General features: G+C 41.9%; 1 protein-coding gene across 5 annotated transcripts in view; it reads right to left on the bottom strand.

Annotated features, from left to right (window-relative positions):
• The window catches only part of TTLL11 (tubulin tyrosine ligase like 11), a 33,283-nt gene extending 14,215 nt beyond the window's left edge, over positions 1–19,068 (bottom strand). For 3 of the 5 annotated variants that reach the window (XM_062505533.1, XM_062505537.1, XM_062505535.1), the window contains exons 1-8: positions 18,715–18,800; positions 18,231–18,318; positions 14,358–14,454; positions 13,358–13,454; positions 12,113–12,246; positions 6,721–7,296; positions 6,073–6,168; positions 5,439–5,557 (exon numbers count right to left, since the gene is read on the bottom strand). In XM_062505533.1, the coding sequence (XP_062361517.1) occupies positions 5,439–5,557; positions 6,073–6,168; positions 6,721–7,296; positions 12,113–12,246; positions 13,358–13,454; positions 14,358–14,450 (1,115 nt within the window). In that variant the 5' untranslated portion in view covers positions 14,451–14,454; positions 18,231–18,318; positions 18,715–18,800. Of the gene's footprint in view, positions 1–5,438; positions 5,558–6,072; positions 6,169–6,720; positions 7,297–12,112; positions 12,247–13,357; positions 13,455–14,357; positions 14,455–18,230; positions 18,421–18,714 lie in introns of those variants that run through there. The other 2 variants (XM_062505532.1, XM_062505534.1) reach the window with 2 other exon arrangements.
• Positions 19,069–19,956: the final 888 nt, after the last annotated feature.

Below are 19,956 nucleotides of genomic sequence, written 5' to 3'. Positions count from 1 at the left end.
AAATAGGAATAACCACAAGTTAATCTGTATCTGTGCAAGGGATTTGGTTTTAGCTATTTTTAAAGAAGTATTATTACCCATTATTACCTATCTTTAGTCAATTAAAACATTGCAGATTATATTTCAGATTACAGCCACTTAGAAATTTAAAAATCTGTCGTCAGATCTAATTATCTTTTCTGTGTTGGGACTTCTGCCACAGCACATTAAAATTATTTGCCAATGTTCTGCACTCAGTATTTTCTGTTGTTGTAGTACAGCATAAGTGGCTTTTAAAACCAATGTAGAACTATTCTGTCAGTCAAGCATTACCAAATCCTTCCCTTCATGGAGGGACACCTCACACTGTCCTTCACAGAATTTCCAACAGGGCCTGTCCTAATCAATAGGAGAAAGGTTAAATGCTCTTAAGGATGTAGCAGATAAATAATTGGAAAAGCAAGAACAGAGAGCAAGGATCAAGATACCACAACATCTACTTCACAAAACTGAAGAGGGTCATCGAGGCAAGTTCTTGAGCAGGATGAAAAATAGCAGTAGAAATAAATACTCTCAACTACAGAAAAACCAAGTTAACATTTCAATCATCTGAACTGAAGGAACATTGACAAACATCACATTTAAAAGTCTCCCTCACATGTCTAACTCATCAAAAGCTGCCCAGGCTAATGTAACAGACATGAATTGATAGTGGAGCTGGCAGATTGCCTGATGAAGGACAAACCAGAAAGCCCTCTAGGAAAGAGAGAGGGGCTAATTCAATGTGCTTCCAAAGGGCTTTGGCAGAATGAGCCTGAATATGAACACTGGGTCGTTTTGACTGATGGAGAAAAGAATTGTGTCAGCCTCCAAAATGAACCAGAGGAGAAAGATCAATCTCAAGAAAGCCACACATATGAGTTTACACAGTCTCAGGCAGAAATAAGGCTTGGAGTGAAGAGGTGGTGCTTGAGTAGCTGCAAACCTGAGCAGACTCGCAGGGAAAGGGATGCAGGAATCAACCAAAAGCTCCAGCAGTCAGCCCAAAAAGTCAATTAGCAAATGGAAACCCAAACACTGATACTTCCATAGCTGGGTTTATTACATGCTTATTTTGATAGGCACTAAACTCACTCCATATACTGCAAAAGGCACTGACAACCCTGAGTAATGAATCCCTGAGGAACATAATACAGTTGCTCACAGCAGCAGAAACTAAGATACATTACAGCCAGCCTCAAGAGCAGTCATTATTTTCTGATCAGTGATAACTGCAGCACCAGCATTCCCCCATCCAGCCTCTCCCCATGTCTGTGCACTGAGTTTCTGACCCTCTTCAACCACCCCTGTCACACAATCATAACCTTACAATGCTGATAGTGAGATAAACACAGTAATAAATGGCAAGAATGACTTTATCGTCAACAAAATCTAAGCTAATCATACTCTCGAGACATCTCTGCACAGTTTATTTTCATTTTTCCATTAAACATGACTCTAGCATCAGGGGAGGTTATGAAACTGAAGAAAAATATCTGGAAAGTAAATGGAATACAGCTGAACAGGTGATTTCCTGACTTTCCTTAAGAAAGTACAAAATTGTTCCTCTACATCAAGAAATTAAAAACAGCATTAGGATTTGGAAAATGTCTTTGGAACATACAAAAGAACGGCCAGAAATTAATTCATGTTTTTATTAAATACATATCCCATTCTCCTCCTAGAAACTATTCACTTTTTCCTCTATCATGGAAAGGAATCATTTCAAGAGCAAAAGCTGTGTAATCAACACAGTGGAGAAAATGAACCATCTTGTCTTGTGCAAGAAAAGAGGAAGAGCTTTTGTGTAGCAAGTTATACAAAACCTTGTTTTGACTGAATTTCTTCCTAACACCAAGAGAATAAAATAAAACAGTCAGTCTGACAGACATTAATATTTACAGGGTGCTCTCAGAACAGAGTGACATTAGCCAATGTTTGCATGCTGATCTTGCAAAAATGAGAGCGACCACATTGGGGTTCTTCCTGCTCAGGAAATTAGTTAATCATATTTGACATTTGCTAGAGCCACAGGACCCAGAGAAGAGAATTGTACCTGACGTGTTTTAAAAAGAAGGGGGAAAAAAAAAAATCAGAACATCACAAATAAATTTCAAGGCTGGTTTCAAATGGAAAAAAGCACTGCAGTAGAATGTACAGAGAATAGCACCCAAGAAAAGATAAACTAGCAATGAAACAGCAAGGGTGTGATAGGTAATAAACCAAAAGCATTCAGTTTGGAGGGCACAAGGAATTGATTGTTTTTGTAACAGCCATAGATTAAATTACATTTCATTTCCAAAGTGTTTCAATTCTTTCTTCTGTGTTTCTATTCTTTCTTCTGTCAATGGCTATTTCAGAGCTGAATAAAAGTCATTATATTATTTAGGGGGCTGCACCTTCATCATCTCCAGCAAGGAAAAAGCAGATTTTATTCCATGAGCAACTCATATATCTAATGGCATGCATGCCATAATGCTATGATTTCTTTATCAAAAGAATAAAATTATTCTTTTCTGTCTTGAAATATGTAAGAAACTAGGCATGGAAATGCAAGAGATCACACTAGGACACAGAGTAAACAACAGCAACCAAAATACAAAGGAGCCCTTATTGCTGGATTAATTAGCATTAATAACTAGGGCATAAATATTTTTGACAGGACGGGAAAGCAGGTCATTAGCATTTTTGAGATGATATAAATGTTCTTCCTATAACACGCTGAGCAGTCCTGCTCCAAATGATGCTCCCAGCTTGCCTTTATACCTCCAAACATCTGACATCCAGTGGAGAATACACAGCATTTACATGAGACTGAGGCTCCTTTTTGCTACTCCAATCTAATGCAATTTGAGGCAGAATAAATTGCTAATAATTAAATAAACAGTGAAACTAAACCCTTTTTACTACTATCGAGATTCCAAATTAGGCACAGAAAAATAGAAGTTTGCAAAGCCTTTTGAAATGGATTTTCTGTTGGAGGCACAACATACACAATGATTTGCATCAGTGATTATCTTAATTAAACTGCTGTTTACATAAGTAATGTTGATTTACTTTACATGTTGTTCAGTGTCATTAGACCATTCATTTAATTGTGCAAATTTCCTTTAGCTGAAGCCTTCTCTCACCTTCAGCAGGCTGTGAACAGCACCTCTGTTGTAAGGAGTGAATCCAGAGCACATTTAATAATTACTACACAAGCCTCAGACAAGTTTCAGTCACACAAATCACTGGGTTAGCTCCAGAATGTCAATGGCCTGAATGTTTACCATCATCTACTCAAGCCTTAAAATCCATGAGAACAGCACTGCCACACAAACAGAGCAAAGATCAGTACCTTCCATGATATGTTATTAGATGTTTTAATTTCTTAATGACGAGCAAAACTTGAGTTCCACATTAAGTGACTTAAAACTAGGAAAAGATCAGTTCTGCTGTGGAAGAAAAGCCACCATGTATATTTAAATACATTGATTTGAACATGTATCACTGCAGATTTTCAATCACTAATTGCTGGCAGGGCCTAGATAATTACTAGCAGTCCCTGCATGTAAAGACAGGAGTTGTGTTGGAAAAATTAAGGGATATGTATGGAATGAGAAACTGATCTTATTCAGCTTTAGTTTTTTTTCAGTATTATACATCACATGATAGGAGGTAGGCAAAAAATATCAAAACACCGTGAAGATGAGGGAATATTAAACTAAAAAAAATTCTGAGCTATTAATCCTTACTGATAATGAAGTACTTCAGGATGACTTCTAAAACTCACTTTCATTTAGATGCCTCATTTATTTTAATCTGGGAGATAATTAGAAGGAAATCAAATTCTCCACAGCAGAATATTTACCTGAGATGCAGTTCAGACTTCTCAGTACTTCCCCTGTGTGTTCAAACTCTATATTATATATATATTGCTAAAACCTTACTGAGATTAATGCCCGTTACTTAATTAAAAAATCTTGCACCAAAAGTTGAGTCTAGGAGGTTTGCTGCTGGTTAGCTGTCAGAACAGCAATTCTTCCAGATTTTTTTTTTTCCCATCAATAGGCCAAGTTTTGGTCAAGAAGTTGCACACACTGTCCCCAGTTCAATAAAAAGCACTTGGAAGCAGAAGAGGTGAATGTCAGGGGAAGGATGGGCAGAAGTCACTCGAGTTCCTGCACGTCCAGCAGGTCCCAGGGCACTGCCCTGTGCAGGCTGACTTATGGTGCCTGCACAAATATTCATCTCCAAGATGCTCTGTTAACCAGATTACCCTGGAAGAAAAGCTGCTCCACTGATGAATTCTTGCTCAGAAGAGCCAGTGGTTTGTCTCATCACCAAGTAATCCTGTTAGAAATTATTTAGCACTCAAAATGTATCAGAGAAGAATCCTCAGCTGAATGAGCCTTCCCCACACACTGGCGTCCTCTAGCAATTTATTTGTAATTATCATTTGCCTTTTTTCCATATCTAATATGAAGTTAATGAATGCCTGACATAACTTAAGCAGAAAAAAACCCCCGTGACTAGTTACATAATTACAGGTTAAAAAATTATCTTTTTCAGCTCCATGCACTGAAGTAATCCTTAAGGGTAGAGGTTAAGTACAGGCAGCACAGAGTATAAATTGCTTTGCAAAACGTTCTGTACACTGACCACAGCAACCTCTCTGTGTGGCACTGCCTTTGAAGGAAGAGTTTGATCACATAATAATATTGCAATACTATAGAACCTGTTACCATTATCAGTCATGTCTTGTTCATGGGCCTCTTGTATACAAAAGGACAGCAAATTTGCACTTGAAATCGTTACAGAATGTGAACAGCATTTCAGGTTACCACTAAGTGCCAAGGGAAGAGCAAAATGGATACTTTAGCACGGAGGCAGACCGATGAGCAAGAATTTCTAGGGAAAAAATAAAAAAGAAAAAAATCACCCTTTCATGTCTTCAAGGAACTACTTAAAATGAAGTGTTTCATCAAAAAAGAAGATATGAATTCTCTCAGCCTGATCCCACCACAGGCATTCCTGTGCAAGCTGCTGCAGGCAGCTCTTCTCATTTCTAGATCATAGATTTAACTCTGTTTATTATCACAGATTAAGGAAGCAAATTTTAAATACAATATTCATACTTTTCAGCTCCAGTGGGGCAATTCATTCGGAGTAATTTGTGACTTTCAAGCAAATTAATACACAAATTTATGTTTCATTACTGCTTTGAATAAAAAAAAAAAAGAGGCCTCAAGTAGAAGCACAAATAAATAAATCTGAGTTACTAAACTGTTTGCACCTGTTAAGAGTAAGATATTCCAGGGAAAGTGGCATATCCTGATTTACTATCAGCTTGTGGACCTTCTCAGGAAAAAAATAAATTCACTTTTCTATTTATTGCAAGGCACTGATGCAAAACCGAGGGAAATCAACACACTTACTGAGCATCTTTCCTCTTCTTTTTCTGAGGGTCCACCAGCCTCAGAGTGTCTCTGATGACAGCAACTTTCACTTCTTCATCAACAGGGCTTGGGACATTTTCAAATACTCCAGGAGAAAGCTTTACATCATAGAAGGATACAGTTATTCACTACAGAATTAAGGGTGATTTATTCCACATCTGCTCAAACCTCATGCACTTCATCTATATTTTAAATACACGATGATGGATTACAAAATACTTCAAAGGATGCACAAATACCTTCACATTTTCAGTATGATGTTACAACAAATTTCTCTAGTAAACTGAAATATTAAAAAAAGATTGTTGCCAATGTCAGAATATATATTATGTATATAAATGTGAAAAAGATTATTAACAATCCCCTAAACACAATTAACGACTGCAGGAGATGATGAATAAATGTATTTACGACAGAGATGATGGAGAGCTTTTACAATTCCAATAAGTTATATTTCCTATGTATAAGATTAGCAATGATTTCAAAGCAGAAAATTGTAGATAACCTTGGAGGTTTCATATGAGCAGACAGCTTTCATCTTTCAAACAAGGAAAAAAGCCCAGAAAACCCAACCTAAGCAATTTCATTCCAATATCACATTGAAAACTCTTACCTCTTGTTCATGTTCTATTCTCATGCTGGGGTTTGCATTTACTTCCAGTAACATGGGCTTCAAGTTTTTCATCAGGAGAATGTCAAACCCTAAAATCTGTGCATAACAAGCAATATGTTACTTCAGTTCTACTCAGAGTAGAGAATTCAGTGTTTGTCCATATGGCAACACTGAAGAGGAAGAAACATTTGAGGAGCAGCAAAGAAATAACTGAGAAACTCTACACAGTGCTGAGTAACTCCAGAAGCCACTTGTCCCCATACTAATGGCTCCTTTCACACCACCCCCATCCCTAAACATTGCATCTGCCAACGTGGAACCTTGGCACCCGTGACAAGGGATCTTAAAATTGCCAGGATCAAAACTGTGTTAGGAACCTGCGAAGCTTCACTTCTAACATGTGGAAGATGGAATCTGGAATGAATACTGTCCCTAACAAACTACACCCATTGAAAATCCTCTGTATCTGCTCAGGACTGGCAGTAACACAGGTCAAGAGACTGAGGTCTGAGTTGGGTGAGGAGCTCTGAGCTCCCACCAGTGAGCAGCACCACTACTAGAGAAACCTTTTAGAAAAGCCATTAAACACCCAGAAAAATTAATCTATGCATAAAAGTAACTGCATTCCTGGTAGAAATTCCAACTTACCTGGAAGCAAGTAGGCCCAGGCTTTCCTGCTGGTATGTCAGACTGATAGTAAACTTTCAGTTCTGGTGTCAGTGCAATAATAGTTTTAATCACCAATGAAATTATATCTGACCAGAGCTTTTTGACATCAGCTCCTCTGGAAGACAGTCTGCACAGAATGCTTGAAAAAGTCCTCTTGCTGCCAGTGTTTACACTGTCAGAATGGATAAAATTCCCACTATGGATATTTAGTGAATAGTTGGTTAAGTGCATAAAAACCTGGTGCAAATTTTTGAGAGTGGGCTCTTGATAGGGCTCTGTACAAAACCTAGAAAGTCCATCTTTGGCTATATAAATCTCTAAGGGTTCTAAGGATTTCAGCAGGACATAGAGACGAATATCAAATTTCAGTTTGTCCACGAGCAGTGGTTTGCAGATGTACTCCTGGACCACAGCTGGCCGGCTCTGGATGCTCCCTGTCAGCCTGATGTCACTTGGGTCTTTGATGAGGTAGATTCCATCCCCCTGGCAGCCTCCATCAGGCTTCACAATAAACGTGGGCTTCCAGGATGGATTGTTGTCTTTCATCGTACGAACCTAGAAGGAAAAGCATTACAGTGAGAGGCACTAACTGGGGAAGGGAAGAAGAGCTGGTACTGTGAAAGCCAGTAAACAAAAAGAAATAAAAATAGCATGATCACATCACCAGAGTAGTCAACACCATGCAGAAAAGGCAGAAGATGAACAGTGCTGACAAGCACAAGGAGGAACAAAAAAGCATGGGTAGGGAGTTACTAGTACAGCTAAAAGGTCATTTTATTGAACAAGTCATTGTATAAATCATTTCAGGAACTTCTTTTTCAGGTTCTGTTCCAATTTACAGAAGGAAATGGGGTATATCTCAGGAGATCCATTTTAGTAGTCACTAATGTATATGAAACTGCAAAGTTAAACTTTCATGCTGCATTTTGAACAACTACTGACAAAGACAAACATTAACTTAAGGAAAGGTGCCTTATTTATTGAGGTATGAATGCCAATGCTACCAGAAGAAGGAAAACTGAAGCAAAGATTTGTCACTAACAATACCTTTTTCCACCACTGAAAATATTTCACCATCAGATACCCAGTGTTAATAGAACTGGGCAATGCTGAACCATGTACAAGTACAATTGTGTCACTGACACATCTGCTGAATATCAGAGCTTTTGTGTTACATGAGCATTTCCCACTACCTAAATAAATTCTAGTTTATTTATTACTTGTACAGCAAAAGTCAGAACTGCAGACATGGGGATGCCTCAATCAGAAATGAAATTGAGAAAGAAAGGGGAGCCTTAACAAACAAAGCAGCTGAAGAAATGCAGGATGCAGGCTAGCAGGTTTATCGGCCACTCATGGGACTCAGGACAATAAAGCACTCAAAACCTCCTCCTTCCAAGACAGAGGGATGTCCTAGCACTGAGTGCCCCTTTCTTGCACTCCCACATTTTAGGGCCCCAGCCCTGCAGCTGCTCTCCCTCTCCCTGCAGCCAGGCACGTGCTGAGCCCAGTCAGAGATCTGGTTTTACCCTGTGGCTCACCAGCAACAACTGGAGATTGACTTTTAGAAGCCTGAGGACAAAAGTTAACAAAGAAAGAAAAAATCAGTTGCCACCATCAGCCCTGGAGAATGAAAGAGGAAAAAAAATCAGCCCACAGAAAAAGGCTGAGTATGGTCAGATGATTATGGGAGCAGCAACCTGTGCTGTAACATCAGGCTGCTGACCCCCAGGAGGGGCCCAGCTCTACCAGCACTGACATTCCCAAGGCCTCAAGGACTTCTGGCTCCACCCTGCTCAGTTATTTATTTTACTCAGAGTCTCACTGCTAAAAGTGCTCCTGGCAGCTGCAGCAGAAATTCAAGATCCATTATCCAGACTAGGATTTTTCTCACGGACAGGTGTCACACTGACTCAGTGAAAGATCCTTCTTCAAAATAGGTCACTGTGAGGGATAAAACACCTCAGTGGAGGTCAGGCTTACATAAATGGCATGTGGATAAATAGGTCCAAGAAGATGAGCAGGCCTAGATGAGCAAAGAAGGAAAGCAGGATTTATGTCCTAGTCTTTTTACCACTATAGAATAATCTTCCCCTGATGTGACATTACCCTGCAGAGCAGAGGAGTTCTCTGGTTCACTGTTGTTAAAGGCAACAACACAGAGAGACACCTGGTTAATCTGAACCCTCCATCACCAAACACACCCTGCTGTGACTCCTGTTGAACACACAAAGTGCCAATCGTGCCCTCCTAGGGCAGGAAATAGTGAAGAACCTCTGTGAGACCAGGTGGAAGAATCTGCCCTCCAGCCCCACATCTGCTGTTCACCCCTCAGGCTACATCTGCTCTGCTCCAGCAACACCTTTCCAAAAGAGATGATGCTTTCCAGGGACTACTGCTGAAGATGCAAAAGAACATGCCTTACAAAATATTGCACTCAAACAATCATTGCCCTCTGAGATCTCTCTTCCCTTAAAATACAAAGCAAATAATTTTCTCCGTCATTTTCAATTCCATTTATTTAATGGACTAAAAGGCCTGGATATTATTCAGGCTTTCTAGTCCACCAAAACCTACACATGGCAGATAAAGATAGACTGGTGGGGAAAGGGGGAATAGTAATCCAGAGTCAGTCTCAGTCTGTTTTTCAGCAGATTTACTGTCTTGAAGAAAACAGATGGATCTTCAAGGAAATTCCCAACAGTCGTCTTCAAATTCTCCACAATCCCCTCAACCACACTCTTTCAAATTCTCATTATGAGGGGGCTTGTCCAGACTTAGAAAATTCAGTCATGTAGGAAAATGAGTTTATATGAAATGAGGTATTTCTGTGTCCTTTGCTTGACGGTAGGAAATTATTTTTTAAAAACATGTTAACCATTTACAGTTGACAGCAGAAGAAGAGTTCGGTGAAAATCTGCAGGTTTGGCTTTCATGAGGAAACACAGGCTGAATGAATATAGTATTGTGGAAAAAATTGCATATAATGGTCTGTAAGATCTGACAGCACAAAGACTGGAATACTCATGCCTATGCCTAAGAGGTTATCCAAAAGCTGAAAACCCAATTAAACCACCAAAAATATGCTGCGCTGGAAATTAAGACCATCCAAATTAGATTCTTATTAAAAATTAATCATACTGGCCTATTCATCATCCTCACAGACAACACAAAGAAGGAAGCATGAGAACAATCACAGTCCTGGTTTGAATCCCAAGCTAGTTACTCTTCAGAAATTGGAATTTCATGTTAGAAATAAGTCCTTAGCACACACATTCCAACAGATTCTTCCCAGCTAGTGAAGGAGCAACAACTGCAGCACCTGAGAGATTTGCTTATCTGTAATTCACCTTTTGTTACAGTGACATATTAGTACAAAATGTTTTAGAAAATAAATTGGTGAATATTGAAAATAGCTGAATATATGTTTTTTACTTAGTAAAATGAACTTTTATGCCCTTGACGAAAACATCTATTCACCATCTCATTTCAATATAAATGACACTATGGGAAAGACCTTTTTGTTGGCATTTCCAGTATGAAGCTCATCCACCACAACTCCAGTGCAGTTTTCTCAATTACTGGCTTTCAAAGCACAGAAGATTAATATTAGATTGCCTGTAGTGTTTTCTACCTGAATGTAGGTATAGGGGAAATCTGACAGCATGTGATTTCATTATTGATAGACACGTATAAAGAAGTTCATCATCATGACTACAGAAGTGAGGCACAATAAGGATATTTCAGAGAGTAATTGTTCTGAAATGTTGTAGTGCATCAGATGGAGGCAGCAAGATTTAAATTCTCAGGTAGTTTCTTCTTTCAATAATCATTTATATTACAGGCAAAATCTCACAGGTGTCCATTTCTCATCCAGCCTTTTGCAACAAAATCCTGCACTGCAAACAGCACCAAACCATCTTCTTGTGTCTAACCTACACCTGCACTGACACAATGTGCCTTTTGATAATTAACACATTCCAGAGTGTTCCAGCTCCTCCAGGGACATGTCTGACATGCAGGCACCACCAAAGCTCTTCCCACTTGTCTGTTGTGAACAAGCTGAAAGGCAGACTCTGAGAGCTGACGGTTTTGGCAGCATTAGGGTTGCAAAGCAAACAAAACCACATATGAACAAATAAACAACAGAAAAGACTGGAGAACTCCTGCTGAGAACTCACCAAACTGCAAGTGAAAAGTGCTCTGAACCTTTTATGGCTCACAGGGGGTTTGGAATGTTTCGGGTTGTATTTTTTCCTGTTCTGGAGGGGTTACACTCCGAACTTGCGTTAAGTAGAACATAAACTCTTACAACATAAAATATAATGTTTGATAACAAGAACTATGCTTTTCTCCAACACAGATGGAAGAACATATGCAAAGGAAACTCCTAGGAGTGTGTTAGTGGACATCTGTTCCTCTTGGAACACAGGCGGCAGCGTTTGCAGCGCAGGCAGCGCCAGCAGAGCAGTGTGAACTCGCAGTGCCACCTGGTGCCAGCTCCCGGCGCTGAGCGCGGCACCTGCAGCTCGGCGCTGCCTGAGCTCCAGCACCATCCCCACCGCCACTGCGAACTCCAGGCACGGCCACCCATCTACCTGTCCTCGCTGAACTCCTGTGGCAGCTGCTCTTACAGCACTGCCGTGGCAGTTACCCAGCCCACTCGAAGAGTAGCTATTAAAATATATTAATGAAATCAATTGGATTATGGATATGGTAATTAACTAAAAAGTTGCACCCAGTACAAGAGTCTATTAAAGCCCACACCTTTCTTCGCTCATGTTTCCAAGGAGAGCATACTCTAGGATGAGAGCCAGACATGGCTAAACAAATACATATAATATTTTAAAGTATTTGTAGTAACAGAACCAAACATCAACACATATAGCATCGCTCTTAAAAAAAAATAAAAGCTGAAATTGCATTCTGAATATTTAAACTAAACAGTTTGACATGAGATGATGTGAGTGTGTTTAACAATGCAGGGAACAAAATGCTCTTCAGAAGGGTTTGGGTGCAACTGGCCAAGTGGACGAAAAGAATTTCAGTGACAATGAACCTGGTGAAGCACCATACTCCCCACACTGTACTGGAAGCTCCTCAGGCCAGCAGAACATGCAGGGAAAGGGCTGATGCTTCTAGCTGGTTCAATTTTCAGACACCTCTCCTGGCACAGCAGAGAAATAGATTTGCCTTGAAATTTACTCCAGAACATAACAAAGCTAACAAACAGACATCCAGACCATGACTGGTGCCAGGCAAACTGGAAAAAATGTCATCTGCAGTCCCAAGGTGTGATTTTAAATAATCTGGTAGGTATAGAATACAATATCCAACAAGTTACAGTATTCCGAGAGCAAACGTGATGTACCTCAGCCACAAAGAGAGGCAGTTCTTCTGGCAGAATCCAGGATCTAGGGTAGAAGTTGTATTCCAGAGGAAACAGATCTTGCATTATTCTCATGGCCCGACTCAGGGTAATTTTCCGAACGGTCTCCATCATGCCTGGGAGGAGAACAAAGTCAAATATTAAGCGCTGCCTTTGCTCTAATCCAAAATTATTTTTCTAATCTATCATTCCAGGAATAGGTACAAATGTAACTTAAATGTAATCAATCACTTCATGTTTACCTTGCAGTTTTAAGTGTCTGCATCACAAAGAACAGGTTATTTTGTCAACAGCCAAGCAAACATTTGCTGAAGTCTTATGTCCTTTGGGAACATGACTAAAAAGCTATTTTTATGGAAAAGTTTCTGGTAAAACCCTGGATCAAATTAGCACGACATTCCTGGAAATCAGGTCTAGTTCTGAAGGCCTCTGATTTGATTCCTGTGCAGCCACTTGTTCACCAGGTAGAAGCCAAAATACAGACAGGTAACATTCATCTAACAGCAATTTAAACCATCAGAAAACAACAGCATCCTACACCTGAGTGGGAACTTCCCTCAGGCAGGAGAAAGTCAGGGTAAATAAAGCCTGGAGTTCGATATCTGAGGTTCTTATGCTCACAGCACACTAACAGCAGCCATAAATCTGAAGTAAAGGGCTTAGATAAGTCAATACCTAAGCTCTTAGCTCTTATTTAGAGAGATCTCAACAGGGATTAAACGAGAAAAAAAGGAGCTTAAAAAAATAGAAGAGTCATCATAAGACGAGGACTGACATGAACTCTTCAATATTAAAAAATCCATTTAAGGAATTCTGCTTCTTGCTTCTCCCTGAGATAAGCCAGAGTACGAAACAAAACAGATTCTTTCCACTTTGAATCAAAACCAAATCCAAAGATACAGCACTGTCTTCAGAGCCAGACAACAGACAGTAATTGCATACTTCACTTAAGTTGTAGCCTAACACTCTTCTTTTTCCTAACTTCATGCGTATGAAGTACTCTTCCCAACAAAACCACTTTCTCTCCAATACAAATTTCAATCCAAAAAATTGTTCAAGACACCCACTGTGATATCCTCACCCCCTCACCAAACCCAGTAATACACCAAAAAATATTATCAGCTGATCAGGCAGGTAATTCACATTAAAAACCAGTAAAACACAGAACTAGGTCAAATATCCCTGTTTTTAAAGCATTTGTTCAAAGTAGAAAGAGAAGTGAAGTACCTGGAAACTTGTTGACTTGCCCTGAGAAGATGTTGTTATCATGAAATGACACCCCGTGCCAATAGATGTCACACGGCAAGCGGCGGCCGAACGGAAACTGCAAAACAGAGCGGACAAGTTTTGAGCAGTCTGGGAACACCTACTCACTCCTGTCGTTTTTAAACACTCATCTTGACCATAAACCACCCAAGAACAGCCTCGTGACTGTCAAAAGAAAACAAGCTCTAGATGAGAATATTTGGATCAGCTCAAAGACTTGAAAGTGAGCAAACCAAGAGAGGTTTTTAGAAACCAAACCCAAATGACTGAGGCATGGGCTGCACTGAGAACCCCCGAGCTTCAAGTTATAAATGCAAAGTGGGCACTCAGAGCAAGATATTTAAGTGCAATAACTGTATTATTCATTTTTATATATCCAGTTATAAGTATTAATTTCTACAGTATTAATTCCTTTCTGGTACTAATAGCCTGCAATTAAAATAAAAGCTTGCAATTCAATTAATAATTTGTTGAGCATATATATTCCCACTATCAAGAACTAAGGCGATTATTTCAACAATATTAAGTATTCCAGGTCCTCTCCCCATTCACGCAAGACTTCACTGTAAATTGGAAAACTGTAGCTTGTTTTCTATTATCATAAAGATCACCTTTTTTTAAGCAGCCTGAAAAGCTCTGAAGCAGCACTGCCAATTACTGAGAGCAAGTTTCTAATAGTAGCAAAGTGGTTTCTAAAAAACCCAATGAGTTTTGTGTAAAGAAGGTGCTCTTCTTTTTCACGCTTATTCTCTTTGACACGGCCCCATTTATCAATCCAAAAAACCCCATTTTATCTGCAGCTCCATGAAGATGCCATTTAAGTACCATATGGAATACAGTCACAGGAATAGCTTCTATTACTAGGCTACATCTTTTTCAAATAAATCTGCTATATTTAGCATTTTAGGACATATCTCCATTAAATATCTACCACCCTCATCATCCAGTGCCATTTACTTACTGAAAGAACCACAGTATTTTGCAGAAACTTCTTGCTCTTCACCCAAAATGTAATTTTTCTTATTTTAAAACGTTTCTTTACACAGTGGATCATTTTTCTTTGAGCATGACAGAAAAAAAAGAATTGCATAAACCTTTTGAGTGCATTACTTTATTTGCTACTCTAATTAAAAATTCAGTTTCCTCAGTAAATAGCCTCGAAAAATTAATTTTAAATGCTAATTGAGCAATGCATCCTTTCTGTTTCCTTACTCACAGTGATGAGAAACCCAATTTAACAAGAGCCAGTGGATTCTGCACTTACTTCATTATTATTCAGCCTGCAAAATCTGTTTTTGTAGAAGTGAAAATTAATTCTGTTGGGCTCTGAAAGACAATCAGTGGCCTTAACCTCTCTCCACAGGTATATCCAGCACATATATATATATATATATATGCAGCATTCGGTCTCAGAGTCCCCTTCCCACTAAAACCTGAACTATTTATTTATTTATTAAATGAAATTGAAATTAAAGGAACAAAATTTGCATTTATATAACACCTTTCATCTACAGAGGATATCAAAGCTCTCTACAAACACTGCACGGAAATCATTTCACAACAGATGAGGAGTGAGCAGCTCTGGACAGGAAGATGGAAGCACTGCACCCCCAGTCAGAAATTTGGGACAGCAGAGTAAGGGCCCTGCTCCTGAGAAATCAAGATTATCTGGGCTTATCAAACTCACCTCCTGAATGAGCTGGGCAGGATTCTGTAACCTCTGCATTACACTTTACATAAGAGTGGTGTTTGGGGAAGAGCCAACAAGTTCAATTATCTGGCACCTCTGGCAGTGCCAGGCAGATATAAATTAATCTTACAGTGGTGGGAGAGGCCTTTGCACCACATTCCCAGCTTCTGGTGTGGGGCAGTGGTTAAAAAAAGAAAGGTGGCTGGAGCCATCCTTTTTTAAAATATTTTGAATCTTTTTTAGTCAGATTTGGGCTATGTTTGTCAAAAAAAAAAAAAAAAAAAGCCACAAAGAGAATAGAGTTGTTTCCACAGCTTTGACACGATTAATAATCCATCACAGTCAAATCTGTCTGACAGGTCATTTCTACCTTTGGATTAGAAGCCAATAATTTAAATTGTCTCACAGGTCACATCAGTCTGTTCCATCACGTTTAATGACAAGTTAAATGACTCGTCTTTCACTCAGCTTTTCCCAGCACAAAACCTGAAACTCTCCCTGTGCCTCTGTGCAGCTCCGGAACAGCGAGACAAATGAAACGCTCGACGCTGGGATATTTGATGCCTGGGACATCTGCTTCTTCCATTTTCCTGGTAATTGAAAGCTTGCTGAAGAAATAATTTATTAAGTGATGAATAAACTCGGGATGCAAGCTCAATTTGTGCCCATTATTTCATTTGGCATATCATGTTCATTTAAAGAATCTGACACGCTGGATCAGATGGTCCAGCCAGAACTGGCACACGCATGGGAACTCTGCAGTGCTTCTCAAAAGGTCCACCCACACCGACCTATCAAACCTGATTGTTTCATTTACTCAAAATTCCCACAACTGAAAAAAAAAAAAATTCTGTCTTTTGCTTCTGCTAACAGAATCTCAGCGGTCAGTTTGCTGTCTTGCACTCCTTCACCTCTTCCCCGTATATCAGTGACACAGAATATTTCACCAATATTGCCAATGTTTAGAGTAGTCTTCCCTTTTTTGTGCATCTTATATAAATTACATTATCTACATCAGTTCACTAATTAATAATAAAATAATAAAAAATGGATATGTGACACTGTAAGAATTTTATACATTAGACAGAAGAAGTTATGGCTCAAAAGGTGCCTACTTCAAAAAGCATTTTACACTGTCTCCTCCCAACAAAATATTCCAGCCAATACATCCAGCAGCAAACAGCAGAAATGAAACAAAAGCAAGAATAGGAAAATGTAAAAGAAGTAGAGAAGGAAAAGGATCAAAAGTATTATACAAGGGATAACAGTAGAATAGCAGTCCCTGACACATCAGAATTTAAAACACATGCATTTCATTACTACTTCCAGGATCTTTTTGGCATTATTTTCATGGATCCTGGAAGCAACACCCGTGTTCCCTCTGCTGGTCCTGCTGTAACAGTGCAACCAGCTCCAAGGCTCTGGCCAGCCCTGACAGTGGTCTGAACAAATATTTTATTGCCATTTCTCTAAAAGTCTGAAAGGGAGAGCTTTCTGAATTAAATGTAGCTTGAATAAAGTTTTCCTTTATTTCCTTAAATTGGGTTTACCTTCTCAATTTTGCTATTTTTTTCTCTTCAGATCTTGACCAGATCTTATCAAATCTATTTGTAAGCTGAAGACATTCAGCAGTACACGATGATGACCTGTTTACAGGGAATGAGTTATCAGCTACCCAGATGGTGCAGTCAAGCATCACAAAATTCCATATTAGGCTTCTTTTTTATTAGGAGACAAAGTGGCCAGAGGAGGAAGCAACAAACTAAATAAAAAATATTGACCCAAGAAAGAGATAGAGGAGAGAGGATATTGAGGAAGACAAGGAACAAAGAGAGATGAAGTAAAGGCAGCAGCAATTGCTGTTGGGGGATGCAAAGCAGGAAGGAAAAAGCTGATTAATGCAGCACAGAGATTCATGAGAGGAACAAGAGCTTGTGAAACAAGTCAATTAGTAGGAAAGACTATCAAGTGCAAGACAAATGCAAAACAGTGAAGTCTCAGGAAACTATAAAGACAAAATTAACCACTAAGTGTGGCTCATTCCCAGCACAATCTGCGAGTCTAACTGATATCAGTGATCTAGAAACCCTCTCTGGAATGGTTCCCGCCCTCAGAACATAAAACTTAACAGTAAAAACAAAGAAATTAAGTGTGAAGTGCCCCTGCTCTGCATGTCACTGCATAAAACACGGAGCAAGGCTGCGGACAGATACCCCACAGGTGCACTGAGGGCTAAGAGAGGTAAATGTAGCACGTTTGAATTTCAAGGCTCTGGTATGTTGTTACTATTTTGCTGTACAAGCAAGGGTTGAGAACTAGGGCATTGCTGCAAGGAGGTTTTGAAATCCTGCCACTGGGTTTAAATAACAGAAATCTTGAAATAAAATTTTATGAAGTCAGAGAAGGAGAAAGCACTACTCTTCCTGACATATCCTTGTGGGATTAGGCATTCAGGACATTATGAATAAACATGGACAACGTTTACTGCCACTCGGTCCTCCAGAAAATAAATTTGCAGTATTTAACTCTGAGGTTAGGAACAGCACAGAATAAAATGTGTACCCCAAGTCTGTACAGATTTTGTTTAAGCAGCATCAGGTGCACAAAAATATCATCTTGTAAGTGGGAATCCCACAGGCAGTTTTGTAAAGTGGAGTAGCTGCAGGTCAGAGATCACACAACTCTGTCCTAGCCCTGCACGTTCAGAAACAGCTCAGCTTCAGGTTTTATGCCTCCTTTTCCCTCCAACTTCCCTTGTACAAATGGAATACCCTTTTTCTTACACAAGTTCCTCACAAAGCTCCTAGAAGCCATCTCAACTTCCATGCAGCCATTTATAAAGCCGTTAGGGAAAGAAAATCCTTACTTACAACTGGAGAACAATTTACCATCGATAGTAAGATCTATCTAAGAAATCTCTCCAGGATTTAAATAATGAATTGCAAAGCATCAGTTCCGCGCCAGCTCCCCTATTGCCCTGATTCCAGCTCGGCACATACTGGCACTCACTGAAATCCTCACAAAGCAATGAAAAAACACATGACTCGAGCAGCAGGAGAAAAAAATAGCTATAGCTGCTCTACATAAGGTAAATTAGCAGGCTAAAGCCCGTTATGTGCGCGTTATCAGCTGGTTTAATACTACCGTGCTCATACACCGTGCTCTGTGGCACGCCTTGGAGACAAGGGCCAGACCTTCCCTCCGTCCCGAGCCAGGTCCGTGTACCCGAGCCCTGAGGGAAGAAATGCAAATCCACACAACACGTCAAACGCTTCCCCGCGGGAGCAGGTTTCTTTCTTGCCCTTTCCCCGATCAGTTTAACCTCGGAAGCGCAATACCCGATTACCCCTGTTCTGCCTTGCATAACTGGCCGTGGCAGTCGTGGTCATGAATCAAATCAGCTCCGGCATCTGGTTAGAAATAGCCCCAGGGTCGGGGGGGCACAGCCGGGAGACCCCCGGCTGCAGCAGCCCTCAGAGAGGCACGGGAGGAGGAGGAGGAGGAGAATGGAGGAAGGCTTTGCCGGCGGCAGACCCGAGGCACGGGAGAGGAGTCTGGGCAGGACCGGCGCTAGGCCGGAGCAGGGATGGGGACGCGGCCCCGCAGGGTCTCGCCGGCGAGCGCTCACCTCCTTCCAGCGGAGTTGCCGCAGGCTGATTTTCAGGGCCTCCAGGGAGGTCTTGGCCTTGGAGCTGTCCACCGTGACCCCGGGCCGCCGAGCGTTCTCGCCCCCGCTGCGGCGGCCCGAGGCCCGCCGGGCCCTGCCCCGGGCCGCCCGCCCGGCCGAGCCCTGCGCGCCGGCTCCGCGCCGGCTCCGCTCCTGCTCCCGGCTGGGCGCGCTGGGCAGCGCCCCTTCCCCCGGGGGAGCCGCGGCTGGCGGGCTGTCCTGAGGGGCCTCAGCGGGCAGGGCCGGGCACCCCGGAGGCTCCTCCGCCTCGCGGGCCGGCTCTATCTCCTCCGGTTCCAGCCCGGCCGGCTCCATCTCTGTCGGTTCTATCTCCGCCGTCCCCATCCCCGCCGGTTCTATCCCTTCCGTCCCCAGCCCGACCGGCTCTATCCCCTCTGTCCAAGTCCCCGCCGGTTCTGTCCCATCTGTCCCCGTCCCCGCCGTCCCCAGTCCGGCCGGTTCCAGCCCGGCCGGCTCCCCTGCCTCCGTCCCCATCCCCGCCGGTTCTATCACCTGCGTCCCTGTCCCCGTCCCCGCCGGTTCTATCCCCTGCGTCCCTATCCCCAGCCCGGCCGGCTCCATCCCGCCCCCGCTCCCCACCCGTTGCCATGGCAGCGGTGCGGCCGGTGACCCGCCGGCCCCGCCCCGCCGCCGTGAGGCGCTGACGCCGCCTCCGCCATTTTGGGATCGGGCAGAGACCCCGCCCCGCGCGGTCCGAAATGGCCTCCGGAGCGGGGCGGGGCCGCCATGTTGGAAGCGGGCGAGCGGCCCCGCCTGAGGCCGGGCGGTGAGGCGGGCGCGGTGCCCGCCGTGCCCTTCAAACCGAACCGCTCGGGCAGCCCAGACACTCGGTCCGCTCCTTACCGTGAGGAGCAAACGTTTCCACGTGAGGCGGGGCTCTCACAAAGGCGGTTCCCATGGACCGTTCAGGTTTAGCCGCATCCATGATGGGAGAGCCGCATCTGCGGATTTTAAACACTCTTGGACACAGCAGGAAAACACGAAAACGGCTTTTACACTGTCACTAATGGAACGAATAACCTCAACAGCAGCTCCGTGATCAACCTGAGCAAGCTGGAAGGTTCCCTGCCTGTGGTAGGGGGTTGGAATTATATCATCTTTAACGTCCCTTCCCACCCAGACCATTCCAGAGCTCTGCCTCTATGATACATTAATCCCTCACGATATATCCATGAGCACTGA

This window comes from Cinclus cinclus, chromosome 19 (genome assembly GCF_963662255.1).
Source record: "Cinclus cinclus chromosome 19, bCinCin1.1, whole genome shotgun sequence".
Classification (NCBI taxonomy): Eukaryota; Metazoa; Chordata; class Aves; order Passeriformes; family Cinclidae; genus Cinclus; species Cinclus cinclus.
The sequence above is the reverse complement of the archived record's forward strand: the minus strand, read 5'-3'. Positions and strand labels throughout refer to the sequence as shown.